A 14720-nucleotide genomic window follows, 5' to 3' on the forward strand; every position below is an offset into this window, starting at 1 on the left:
AATTTAAAAAAATAATTAAAAATTAAAAAATAAATAAATTTAAAAACTAAAAAAAAATTTTAAGAAGATTGGGGATAGGGTGTGATTATAAAGGAGCAACAAGGAGTTTCTTCATGATGATGTAACAGTTGTTTATTCTAGTTTCAGTGGTGGTTATATGAATCCATACATATGATAAAAATTTTGTCGCACTGTACACATAAGAAATCACATACAAAAACCAGTGAAATCTGAGTAAGTCTTTAGTTAAAAGTGTTGTACTAACGTCATTATCCTGATTTTGATAATGTACTTGAGGCTATGTGTATGATGTTATCATTGGGAAAACCTGGATGAAAGGTACATGGGAACACTGTACTAATTTTGCAGCTTCTTGTGAATCTTCATCTTTTTTGCCACTATACATAATATGCTGTGATAAAAGTAGCTATGTATTTATGTATTTGTTTGTTTGTCTATGCAGTCCTAGGTGCTGGAGATTTTATTTTTTTAAGATAGATTCCCAAAAGTGGGATAGCTTGGGTAATGGGAATGTATGTTTATTTTTTTTTATATTTTTTTTCAAAAAGACTAGTCTGATTCACCAATGTTTAGTCCCTACTCTGCCTCTCCAGACCTGGATATTATTGCTTCATTTAATTTTTGGCCAATCTGCTGATGATGGGTACCATTTTATCATTATTCAAATTTGCTTTTCTCTGATCCCTAATTTGAATGTATTTTTATATATGTGCTTGCCCTTTGCATTTTCTCTCTGGAAATTGCCTGTTTATATCCTTTCCCTCATTTTCCTTTATTTTTTTTTTAGAAAAAGAATTTAAAAAAGAATTTAAAAAAAGAATTTTTATCAATTCTTTTTATGTTAGGAATATTTTTTTCTAACATGGCATTTGTCTCTTGATTTGCTGATAAATCTTCTGTCACATGCATTATGTATTGTTTAAAAAGGTCTAGGGGAACCTGGGTGGCTCAGTTGGTTAAGCGTCCGACTGAGGCTCAGGTCATGATCTCACAGTTCATGAGTTCGAGCTCCGCCTCAGGCTCTGTGCTGATAGCTTGGAGCCTGGAGCCTGCTTCTGATTCTGTGTCTCCCTCTCTCTCTGCCCCTCCCCTGCTCACGCTCTGTCTCTCTCTGTCTCTCAAAAATAAATACAAAAAAAAAAAAAAATTAAAAAAAATGTCTTGAGCCGCTTAGGTGGCTCAGTCAGTTGAGAGTCCAACTTCAGCTTAGCTCATGATCTTCTGGTTCATGAGTTTGAGCCCCGTGTCAGGCTGTCTGCTGTTAGCACAGAGCCCACTTGGATCCTCCGTCCCCCTCTCTCTCTCTGCCCCTCCCCTGCTTATGTGTGTGCATGCCCTCTCTTTCTCTCTCAAAAAGAAACATTTAAAAAAATTATTTTTTTAATTAAAAAAAAATGTCTTTTCCCTTAAGACTGTTAGGTTTTCTCCAATCTTACTTAAATAAGAATTTATCACCTCAAGTTACTAATACTCTCCTAGATTTTCTTCTAATACTTTTATTGTCGTATTACTCTAATACATATTTTTGTATACAGTAGGAAGTTGGGAGTGTATGTGCTTTTTCTTCCAGCTGGATAGGTAGTTGTAACAGCCCCATTATTTTATTTTATTTTATTTTATTTTATTTTATTTTATTTTATTTTATTTTATATTTTATTTTTATTTTTTGAGAGAGAGAGTTAAGATTTTTGTTTTTCAAGACCACAAATAATGAATCTGTGTACTGAGGGAAAAGATCTATTCTGTATGTTGAGATTACATAATTTTTATACTTTTAACCCCTGTCTTCAATCTTTAAATTTAGAAGCGATTGTTGGAAGCCATGGAAACATGTAATCACTCCCTCAAAAAGGAAGAGAGGAAAAGAAACCAACATAGTGAGTGCCTAATGTGCTGGTATGATAGAGACACAGAGTTCACCTACCCCTCACCATGGCCAGAAAAGTTCCCTGCCATAGAACGTTGTTGCACAAGGTAATGTTATTTGGTAATTTTTCAACAACAGCAATAAGCAGCTCCCCCTGGGGCCTGGGGGAAGCTTTTGAATATCTATTTGGAGAATTAACAAATAATTTATGATCGCTATAGTCAGTTGATAATGAATTACACCCAACTTGCAAAAGATCATACCATCTCCCTCTCAGAATTGTTTCTGTGGTTCTCTGCTTTGGTCAGATTCTGCTTCTCCCTTTCTGTCTTCTGTTAAACTTGAGGTTTTTTAGTTTTTTTGGTTTTAATTTTTCCTCTCTAGAATTTATCTGTACTCCTACCTCAACAGGAGATACAAATTTTTGTTTCCACTGTCAGTGTCTACTTTGATATGTTATGACTTTGCCTCTTATATTCCCAACCACCCAACTGGAAAGAAGAAAAAAATAATAAAAGTGTTTCTATATTTTCTTGCCTGAAACTCATTTCTTCTTTTTCTTCCTCATTAAAATGTCTTTGTTGTTTTTTTTTTCTTTTCTCTCATTTTCCCTGCAAATCATTTACCCAGATGGCAGCTAAAGTGAATATCTCCCAGTTATGCTTTTCCCTTTTTTTTGGAACATAACCTCAAGATTTTATTGTCTTCATAATGTAACATAATATGAAGCTTAGAACTGGATCATTTTGGCCCTTTCTCTTCTTATCTCCTCCCAGTTCAAAATGCTTGCATCTCTTAGGGGCGGCTGGGTGGCTTAGTCAGTTAAGCGTCTGACTCTTGACTTCAGCCCAGGTCATTATCTCAAGGTTCATGGTTTTGAGCCCCATGTCAGGCTCTTCACTGACAGCATGGAACCTGCTTAAGATTCTCTCTCAGTTTTTCTCTTACCCTCCCCTAGTGGCACACATGTGTTCTCTCCCCCCCCACCCCCGCCCGTGCCCCCCTCACTTAAAATAAATAAACTTTTAAAAAAATGCTCACATCTCTTAATATTCAGCATTCTCTTAGATCTGCAGTTGGGCTCAACACATTCAGGCCTCAGCACAATCTTTGTAGTTTTAACCTTTTCCTGGAAAATTGGCTTAGTTTGCCCACTATAGCCACTCTACTTCCTGTCATAACACCACTCTCCATGGGCATAAAGAGAATCTTTGCCTTTCTTATGCTGTGTCATTTTGTGGGGTTGGGGCTTGCCACACTTCTTGCAGCAAGTCCAACAGGTTTTCGGAACGTTCACCATGGTTGCAAGAATGCTATTGGCATGGAAAGCACTTTTCCCTTTTGTTAAAGCAAAGAGAAAGATGAAATAGATATTATGAAATGTTTATTTTCCATCTGAGTTTTAGAACATGGAAGATATGGAGATTTGTAATGTGCTTAATATGTCCCTTTGCTTCTAAATTAAATATATAAAAATATATACATAAATGTGTGTGTGTGTGTATGTATGTGTGTGTGTGTGTGTGTATATATGTTTTAAGTTAATGGGGAAAACTTCCATTCAGTAATCTATAGGCATATTTAGGTCTAGATCAATAATAACAAAGAATCTGGGTTGTTTTGCTGTATATTTTCTTTGTCTTAAAAGACAAATTGTCATTCCCTTGCTTAAAAGCAAGGATGACTCTTGCAAAAAATTCTAGGGAATACTGAAAAACTGTGATTGCTTGTAATTTGTATGAATGTTAAATGCCTTGATTTATTTTCTAGGTATAAAATAATATCATTAGATGCTTGGCGTGTAGACATAAGCAAGAACAAAATAACCAGGGTTGACCAGAAGGCATTATATTTCTGTGGATTTCCTACTCTGAAACACATCAAACACAAAGTCAGTGGCTGTTTAGTTCAGAATTTTTTCACCTTATTGAATGTAAAGTGATTATGGAGAAAGAATTAAAATTAAACTCTCTGAATTCTTTTAAAGTTTTTTTTGAAGAAAAATGGGGTTCAAGTATTCCAACAAAGTAGTCGTGGAGAAAACATGATGTTAGAAATCTTACTGAGTGCAGAATCAGATGAACTTGTAAGTATTTTCTTTATTGTATATTATTAGGTGCTTATTATGCATAAAACTGTTCTAGCTTCAGTGTGTTTATCAAAGAGGTATAACATGTAGTAACTTCAAAAGTTCATAGTAAATAAAGAAACCTTTACCCAGATTTTAAAGAACACATGTAATTGTGATCTAATGAGCAAATAATGCTCTACAAATTTTGAAAAGGAGATAAGCTGTGTGAGTTAAGTACAGGCTTGTAGATGAGACTAGGCTTGAGCTGAGTGCTATGAGAAAGATTGCCACAGAGCGAAGAAAAGGAGGGGAAGGGTATTCCAGTTGAAAGGAATAACTTAAGCTGGAAATTGTGGTCAAAAATAAATATGTGATACATTATCATATTTTTTTAACCTTTTTGTATGTCTGAAATTTTTCTTAATACTTTTTCCTTTTTTAGAATAAATGTGATATATTTGAGGAGAAGAACTAGGTAAACCTGACTGAAGCAGAGGACTTGTGTTGGGAAATAATAGAATATAAGGTTGAAAAAACAGATTGAAGCCAGATTATGGAGGACCTTGAATACTAGGCTAAAAGGAGTTTGGACTTTTTCCCCCCCATAACTGTTATCTTGAAATCATATTGGTGGCAATATAATAGACTAAACTGCACAAAAGAGAAATGGAAGAAACAAAAAAGCCTGAAAATTCAGAGGTTGTGGTTACAGAAGCATTAGGTGTTAAGGACAAAAACTGTGGAAATAGTAATAGATCTGGATGAACAAGACTAATAAAATTGACAAGTTTCATCATTTGTTCATATAACATAGGGGATGAAAAGAGGAAGAAAATACTAAATACGACTCTCAGATATCCAGCCTAATTAACTAGAAAATAATTGCTGTTTTCCAAATAAAGAAGTTAAAGTGGGAAGTCTCTGGTTTGAGGGGATTAATGATAAATAATGATGAAATTTTAAGGCAATGCTAAGACATTTAACTGGAGCTGCCCTGCCAGTCTTTCTCAGTAAGAGTTCTATTAAGAGATCTAAGACCGGATGCCCTAAGTCATCCATTTGAATGTGGTAGATTAACTTATCTTCTGTACATTTAGAGTGGGATTAGCTGTGTACTGTTCTTGGGAGAATTGGGAAAATAGTCAAATTATGTTTTGTGTTCTATGGTTCAGGTGAAAAAACCTCAGCCCAGAAAGGCTGCAATTTAATACCTGGAGCTGGAGCTTGGAGGGAGATAAGGATATAAAGTCATCAGCAAGGAGATGATGGCTCGGGCCTTGGAGCTCATTTTCCTGAAGAAAATAGACTCTGAGGGTTTAAGATCTGAGCTTTAAGAAATACCCATAGTTATAAAGGGTGGAAAAGGGACCAGTGAAAATGATAATAACATACAGAGAGTTGAGAGAAAATGACTTCCAAGTTAAGTAATATCACAGAAATATGGAGTAGATACTACATACAGTGCAAGAAGAATAAAACAAGGTCTGTGAATTTGTCCTTCAGGCACCATTATTGGCCTTTGAGGATTTCATTCCAGTAGATTTCATTCCTAACTTCTAATCCGGGGACTAGGTAGGTGGAAATTAGACATAGCAGGTATTAGGCCCTCAGTTAAGATTATCATTGAAAGAGGTCTAGAAACATAACTGTAGGTAGAGAACAGACAGTTTAACAAGCTAAATCCATGTTAAAAGAAGAGAGGTAGAGCTAATGGAGAAAGGAGGTCTTAAAGATAGTGTAGAGGGAAGGGATGTTTATGATAAGAAGACCCCATGTGAGGTATTAAGGAGTCTCATCTTGGCCTTAAGTGAAAGGATTAACCTGAGAAACTGACAACTTTTCCCTTGAAAACTAAAGGAGAGAAGTGGGAGAATGAAATAGAAATAGATGTATAGAAGAGAAAAGGATAATTATGGAATCCTAATTTTAATGTTAAAACTTGTTTTATTTATCAGAAACCATTGTTTTGGTTTATATGTTAACATTAAGAAATGTCTGAATATAATTAAAAGTTAATGCAGAAGTCTAAAATTGGTCATCTCTAATTGTTAAACATTTGCTAATAATAAGCATAATAAACAAAAGAACTGAATGAAAATGTGTAGTTAAACTTCATTTTCTACCAAAAAGTTGTTTAATAATCATAATAATAATTATAATATTTCCTTTTAAAACTAGAATTTTACCTAGCATATTATTTCATACAGAGTATTTACATAGCATTTTATAGTTTATAAAGGCTTTTGTGTATGTTATTTTATCACCAAATAAACATTGTGAGGTAGATATTATTTCTTATTCTCACAGAAGAAAACTGTGTCTCAGTGGGGTTTAAATGATTTGCCTAAGATTCTATAGCTGGAAAGAGGTGGAACGCAAATTTGTACCAATGATTCCTAATTTTAAGTCTAGGGTTCTTATTTCATTATACCAACTACAGACTGAAATGAAATCAGATTTCTTAGATTCTGTTATCTGATTATATGGTATGAAACAATGAATAATAGCCCTTTTCTCATTTCTGCTGTCTTTTCACTTTTCCGTTTCCATGAGAAAATCATGGAATTATACATGATATTATTATCATGAGAATAATAGAATCATAGAATTTTACAACTATATAGAATTTTGTAAAGCATCTGTTCCAACTCATTACTTTTACAAATTAAGAAACTTAAATGGAGATTAGAAAAGGGACCATTAGCAGACCTAAGAACCTAGGTTTCTTGCTAAACATTATTTCTAGTAATGTTGGCCATTATTACGGACAGTAATACATTATAGGTCAGTGCTCTTCTGTTTAATTTCACTGAAACCTATTTTCTCACCAAGTAATTTCATTCAGGATTAAAATTAAAATTTACTAGTAACTACCATTGCTGTTGAGAAAATGAGAAGGAGACGAGCTTCCTGGTGTCATAATGTTTATAGTGCAGGAAAGTACTTTAAGTTGGTCATAGTGCCTCTCTAATAAGAAGAGATTGGTAAAGAGGAAGATAAACTTGGTCACCTTTAACAGATTCATACTAAAATAAAGGGTAAGGAAAGGCACATGGTTAAAAACAACTTAAAAATATATTTTAAAATAAAAGGAAAAAAAACTAAACAGAAATCATAGAAATGTACTAGAAAGAAAAAAAGTAGTTAGCAATAAAGGTACAACTTAGAGAAGACAAATTAAGAGAACTAATGGGAGCCACCTGGGTGGCTCAGTCGGCTAAGTGTCCAACTTTGGCTCAGGTCATGATCTCGTGGTTTGTGAGTTAGAGCCCTGCGTCGGGCTCTGTGCTGACAGCTCAGAGCCTGGAGCCTGTTTCAGGTTCTGTGTCTCCCTCTCTCTCTGCCCCTCCCCCACTCACGCTCCTCTCTGTCTCCCAATAATAAACATTTAAAAAAAAGTTTTTTTAAAAAGAGAACTAACTGAATTGAAGTAGATGGAAAAGTTGAAAAGAGCAGGAAAGGTTGAAAAGAGCATAGGGAATAAATGACACAAGTGAGTAAGTGGTATTTGATACCTGTTTTAATTATTAAGTTGAGTCTTTATTGATTTTAAACATAGTTATAAATGCAAGCTAGTTTTTAATTATTTAATTTTGCCTTTGTAAAATTTTCTCCTGGACCTGAAACATGAGTGAACTTTTCTGCTTTTACTTTAAGAGTATAGAAAATATAGCTTCTTCAGTGCTTGGAAAATCTGTCTTTGTTAATTGGCCTCATCTTGAAGAAGCTAGAGTTGTTGGTGTATCAGACGGAGAAACTAAGTAAGTAAGATTTGACGTATACATTGTAGAGTTATATTTGTTTTGCTTACTTGATGGCTTTTATTGATCTTGTTTAAAACTGATATAATTATTATAAAAATATTTATACACTCTAGTGAAATTAGTCTTCTAATCACATCACTCGATATTTAACCACAATACATCCCTGAGATATTTTAGATGCATTTATTATTTTTTCTCTTTTGCTTTCTTTTCCTTTTAATAACTTAAAAGTTCTATATCCTAATTTTTGCTAGCAATTATTATATTATTTAGTAAATGTATTTCTCTGACAAGAATCAATAGCGTATATGACCTTACTTTTACCATGCCTCTCCCAGGTTTTATTTAAATAATACATTAATTTTTAAAAATACAGGTCATCTATTTAAGGAGTAATTTCTTATTTTACTCGAGTTCTCAATCATTGTATCAGTGATTATTTAGTTATTCTTTATCATTGTTTATCTTTATTTCACATAAATTTGATCTGATTGATGTTAATTTTCATGCATCTAGAACTTTCAAAAGTAACTTTTTTTCAGAGAAAATTTTACATTTTCTGAGTTACAACATATCCAAAAGATCGTTTTTGTTTTCCTCATACTTAGGTTTAGAATTGTGGAGGCCCAATCCTTTTTCCCTTAGTTTTCTGCAAACCTACTTCAGTTGTGTTCTGTCATATAATTTTGTTGATGAGAGGTCAATGCCAGTGTGAATTTTTTTCCTCTGTAGGTATCTGCTTTTATTGAGGATATAAGAAATCTTGAGTATTCTTTTAATCATCAGAATTCATTCCCCCTACCTTTCTGATATAGTCCAGTTATCACTTTTTTCTTTTACCTATCATGCTTTTAGTCAGAACTCCTTACCTAGCTCTAGGTCCGAGAGATTTTCTCCTATATTTTATTCAAAAAGTTTTGCTTACTTGATAATTTTACCTCATCCTTTTACGTTTAAATATATGATCTACTGTGAATTAAGTTTTATATTTGGTATGAGGTTTAGGTCAAAGTTCATATATTTGTCTATGAATGAATGTTCTTTTTTCTTCTTCTTTCATGAAGATAGAAGTGTTCCATTTATATGGAAGCATATGGAAAGTGCCATATACTTTTTATTTTGCTTCCCAGATTTTATTCCAAGTTAGTTAACATACAGTGTAGTATTGGTTTCAGGAGTAGAATTTAATGATTCAGCACTTACATGTAACACCCAGTGCTCATCCCAACAAGTGCCCTCCTTAATGCTCATCACCCATTTAGCCCATTCCCCCTCCTACCCACCTCCCCTCCAGCAGTCTTCAGTTTGTTCTTTTTAGTTAACAGTCTCTTATGATTTGCCTCCCTCTGTTTTTTCATCTTATTTTTTTACTCCTTCTCTTCCCCTACAAAAGGTTTATTTGAACAAATTATAGCTGAGAACTTCCCTAATCTGGGGAAGGAAACAGGCATTCAGGTCCAAGAAGCACAGAGAACTCCCCTTTTCAAAATCAACAAAAACAGGTCATATCAGTAGTGAAACTTGGAAAATACAAAGATAAGAGAGAATTCTGAAAGCAGCTAGGACAAAAGGTCCTTAACCTACAAGTGTAGATACATAAGGTTAGCAGCAGACCTCTCCACAGAAATAGGAATGAAGAGTCAGTTGCTCCAGCACCATTTGTTGAAAAGATGGCCTTCCTCCATTACATTACCTTTCCACCTTTGTCAAAAATCAGTTGAGTACATTTGTGTGGGTCTACTTCTGAGTTTTCCATTTTGTTCCATTTATCTGTATGTCTGTTTTTATCCCAGTACCACACTGTCTTATTTCTGTAGCTCTGTAGTAAGTCTGACCTTGGGTAAAAATCTCACAAATTATATATAGGATCTGTATGCTGAAGAAAGCAAACACTGATGAAAGAAATCAAAGATTGAAATAAATGGAGATCCATTTGGATCAGAAAACAGAACATAGTAAAGATAACAAATCTGCCCAAATTAATTTATAGGTTTAGAGCAATTCCTATCAAAATCTCTCCCAGATTTTGATAGATACAGAACAGTATATTCTAAAATTTTTATGGAAAGGCAAAGAGCAAAAATATCTGAAATAACTGAGAAAAATAAAAATAATACAGAAAGGGGATGCCTGGGTGGCTCAGTCGCTTAAGTGTCTGACTCTTGATTTTAGCTCAAACCATGATCTCACAGTTCATGGGTTTGAGCCCCATGTTGGGCTCTGTGCTGACAGCTCAGAGCCTCCTTGGGATTCTCTCTCCCTCTCTCTATCAAAATAAATAAATAAACATTTTAAAAAATAAAGCAGAAGGAATTACTCTGCTTAAATTATTTTGGAGCTGTAAATGATTACAGCTGTAAATGATATTATATTTTAAATGTCACTTTCCCAAGGTAATATCTAGAAATACGACTGATTTCTGTACGTTGATTTTATATCCTGGGACCTGGCTAAACTAGCTTCGTTGCCTCTTTACTTGAGGAGTCCAGGTCAGTTATTTTGTAGAATTCTGAATGTACTTGATTGTCTCTTCATAGTTTCATTTAAGTTGGTCCTCCATCCCATATATTTCCTGTTAACTGGTAGTTAAGTATAGTGGTTTGATCAGAATCAAGTTAAGCTTTTTAGTAAAAATACTTTATTGCATTGGAGAGTATTTTTTAATTCTATAAAAATTTATATTTTATTAAGTATTTTTATTTTTATTTTTTTTCATGTTTATTTTTGAGAGAGAACATGAGTTGGGGAGGGGTGGAGAGAGGGAGACACAGAATCCAAAGCAGGTTCTAGGCTCTGAGCTATCCACACAGAGCCTGACACAGCTCAAACTCACAAACTGCGAGATCATGACCTAAGCCGAAATCAGAGACTCAACTGACTGAGCCACCCAAGTGCCCCTGTGTTTAATCTTTTTTTTTAAGAGAAAGAGTAATAATTCTTATATTTTGATTGAAAATTTTTACAAGTCCATGTCCTGAAATTTATATTACAGTTTAAAAAAAAGGAGCCTTGGTTTTTTGCTATTATAACCATGTAGAAACCTTTTCACTTTGAAGACTCATACTACTAGAACACTATATTAAACCACAAATTTGGGGGTAATACATTTTAATTTTATTTTAATCTTTTAAGATTTTACTTGGAAGAACCTCCAGGAACACAGAAGCTTTATTTAGGAAGAACTGCCCCACCATCTAAAGTGGTCCATCTTGGAGACAAAGAACAATCTAACTGGACAAAAGAAGTACAAGGAATTTCAGAATAGTGAGTGTCATAAAATATATTTAATGTCATGAAAGTAGAATGTGATTTAATGCACTTGTCCTCTGACTTATTTTCTACTTAACATAGTAATCACTCTGAATACTGACTACACCTTCATTTTATGTTCTAAAGAAAATAATGAGTTCTAGTTTAAAATAATACCTGGTTAGCAGCAGTTACAGCCTTGCCCAGTTTGTCACTAAAATACTTGATGATGTACAAAAGAAAAAAAGACAGAATCACATAATACTGGGAATAATAGTTAAGGTTGCCTGCATTTGAGACTTATTTTTACTAATCATAAGGCCATTGAATTTTTGGCCATATGTAGTAATGAAAATAGGAAGGAAAATTGTCCTTTTTTTGTCACCCTTACTCCCTGCTCACTCTCCTACCTTTCCTACATCTAAGTCCCATATGCCCTGAATTTAGAAATGCAAGGTCTGTACCAACCAAATAACTGAGAAGCTGGCCCTCCTCCATGATCCTACCATAACAGTACTTCCCATTCTTCATCCAAATACTAGAATCCTCTAAACCAAAACAGAATAATAGAGGCTGGCAGTGGCACATGGAATGGTGTTATAAATGTATATCCATCACCCTTCCTATTAAAACTATAATAGCATGCATTGATAAATGGGGAATTTGAGGAGATGCCTCTCATACAATTTTGGAGCTAATAGGCCATAATATGCTTATTCAAAGATGCATAAACAGGGAAAATGTAAAAACATTATACAAAACCATCCCAGTGTCTATGTGCCAAATGTGGAAGCACCCAAATATATAAATCAATTAATCACAAACATAAAGAAACTCATCAATAGTAATACCATAATAGTAGGAGACTTCAACATCCCACCCACAGCAATGGACAGATCATCTAATCAAAAAATCAACAAGGAAACAATGACTTTGAATGACACATTGGACCAGATGGACTTAACAGATATATTCAGAACATTTCATCCTCAAGCAGCAGAGTATACATTCTTCTCCAGTGCACATGGAACATTCTCCAGTATAGACCATGTACTAGGACACAAATCAGCCCTACTAAGTAAGTTCAAAAAGATCGAGATCATACCATGCATATTTTCAGACCACAATGCTATGAAACTCGAAATCAACCACAAGAAAAAATTTGTAAAGGTAACAAATACTTGGAGACTGAAAAACATCCTACTAAAGAATGTATGGGCTAACCAAGCAGTTAAAGAAATTAAAAAGTGTATAGAAGTCAATGAAAATGATAGCACCACAACCCAAAACCTCTGGGACACAGCAAAGGCGGTCATAAGAGGAAAGTATATAGCAATCCAGGCCTTCGTAAAGAAGGAAGAAAGATCTCAGATACACAACCTAACCTTACACCTTAAGGAGCTGGAAAAAGAACAGCAAATAAAACCCAAAACCAGCAGAAGACAGGAAAAAATAAAGATTAGAGCAGAAATTAATGCTATCGATACCAAAAAAAAACAGTAGAACAGATCAATGAAACCAGAAGCTGGTTCTTTGAAAGAATTAACAAAATTGATAAACCATTAGCCAGTTTGATCTAGAAGAAAAAGGAAAGGACCCAAATAAGTAAAATCAAGAATGAAAGAGGAGAAATCACAACCAACGCAAGAGAAATAAAAACAATAATAAGAGAATATTATGAGCAATTATATGCCAATAAAATGGGCAGTCTGGAAAAATGGACAAATCCCTAGAAACATATACACTACCAAAACTGAAAGAGGAAGAAATAGAAAATTTGAACAGACTGATAACCAGTAAGGAAACTGAATTAGTAATAAAAAATCTGCCAAAAAAACGAAAGTCCAGGGCCAGATGGCTTTCCAGGGGAATTCTACCAAACATTTAAGGAAGAGTTAACACCTATTCTCTTGAAGCTGTTCCAAAAAATAGAAATGGAAGGAAAACTTCTAAACTCTTTCTATGAGGCCAGCAATTACCTTGATTCCAAAACCAGACAGAAACCCCACTAAAAAGGAGAACTATAGACCAATTTCCCTGATGAACATGGATGCAAAAATCCTCAACAAGATATTAGCCAACCGGATCCAACAATACATTAAAAAAATTATTCACCATGACCAACTGGGATTTATACCTGTGATGCAGGGCTGGCTCAATATCCGCAAAACAATCAGTGTGATTCATCACACCAATAAAAGAAAGGACAAGAACCATATGATCCTCTCAATAGATGCAGAGAAAGCATTTGACAAAATAGAGCAGCCTTTCTTGATAAAAACCATCAAGAAAGTAGGGATAGAAGGATCATACCTCAAGATGACAAAAAGCCATATATGAGTGACCCAATGCTAGTGTCATCCTCATTGGGGAAAAACTGAGAGCTTTCCCCCTAAGGTCAGGAACAAGACAGGGATGTCCACTCTCACCACTGTTATTCAACATAGTATGGGAAGTCTTAGTCTCTGCAATCTGACAACACAAACTAATAAAAGGCATCCAAATCGGCCAGGAGGAGGTCAAACTTTCACTCTTCACAGATGACATGATACTCTATACGGAATACCCAAAAGATTCCACCAAAAAACTGCTAGAACTGATTCATGAATTCAGCAAAGTTGCAGGATATAAAATCAATGCACAAAAATTGGTTGCATTCCTATACACCAACACTGAAGCAACACAAAGAGAAATCAAGGAATTGATCGCATTTACAGTTGCACAAAAAACCATAAGATACCTAGGAATAAATCTAACCAGAGAGGTGAAAAATCTATACATTGAAAACTATAGAAAGCTTATGAAAGAAATTGAAGAAGACACACAGAAATGGAAAAAGATTCCATGCTCCTGGATAGGAAGAACAAATACTGTTAAAATGTCAATACTACCCAAAGCAATCTACATATTCAACGCAATCCCTATCAAAGTAACACCAGCATTCTTCACAGAGCTAGAATAATCCTAAAATTTGTGTGGAACCAGAAAAAACCCCGAATAGCCAAAGCAGTCTTGAAAAAGAAAACCAAAGCAGGAGGCATCACAATCCCAGACTTCAAGCTATACTACAAAGCTGTAATCATCAAGACAGTATGCTACTGGCACAAGAACAGACACTCAGATCAATGGAATAGAATAGAGAACCCAGAAATGGACCCACAAACGTATGGCCAACTAATCTTTGACAAAGCAGGAAACAATATCCAATGGAATAAAGACAGTCTCTTCAGCAAGTGATGCTGGGAAAACTGGACAGCGACATGCAGAAGAATGAACCTGGACCCCTATCTTACACCATACACAAAAATAAACTCAAAGTGGATGAAAGACCTCAATGTAAGACAGGAAGCCATCAAAATCCTCCAGGAGAAAGCAGGCAAAAACCTCTTTGATCTTGGCTGCAGCAATTGCATACTCAACACGTCTGTGGAGGCAAGGGAAACAAAAGCAAACATGAACTATTGGGACCTCATCAAAATAAAAACCTTCTGCACAGCGAAGGAAACAATCAGCAAAACTAAAAGGCAACTGACAGAATGGGAGAAGATATTTGCAAATGACGTATCAGATAAAGGGTTAGTATCCAAAATCTACAAAGAACTTATCAAACTCAACACCCAAAACACAAAGAATCCACTGAGGAAATGGGCAAAAGACATGAATAGACACTTCTCCAAAGAAGACATCCAGATGGCCAATTGACACATGAGAAAATGCTCAACATCACTCATCATCAGGGAAATACAAA

The 14720-nt window shown here is 34.7% G+C and overlaps 1 protein-coding gene across 4 annotated transcripts in view; it reads left to right on the forward strand.

Moving 5' to 3' along the window:
• XRN1 (5'-3' exoribonuclease 1) overlaps positions 1 to 14720 on the forward strand; it is a 119739-nt gene that overhangs the window by 38686 nt on the left and 66333 nt on the right. For all 4 annotated transcript variants that reach the window (XM_015080429.3, XM_027061687.2, XM_027061688.2 and 1 more), the window contains 5 exons: positions 1826 to 1995; positions 3659 to 3779; positions 3876 to 3974; positions 7617 to 7720; positions 10856 to 10987. In XM_015080429.3, coding sequence (XP_014935915.1) covers positions 1826 to 1995; positions 3659 to 3779; positions 3876 to 3974; positions 7617 to 7720; positions 10856 to 10987 — 626 coding nt within the window. The remainder of the gene's footprint in view (positions 1 to 1825; positions 1996 to 3658; positions 3780 to 3875; positions 3975 to 7616; positions 7721 to 10855; positions 10988 to 14720) is intronic.

This window comes from Acinonyx jubatus, chromosome C2 (assembly GCF_027475565.1).
Source record: "Acinonyx jubatus isolate Ajub_Pintada_27869175 chromosome C2, VMU_Ajub_asm_v1.0, whole genome shotgun sequence".
NCBI classification, from domain to species: Eukaryota; Metazoa; Chordata; class Mammalia; order Carnivora; family Felidae; genus Acinonyx; species Acinonyx jubatus.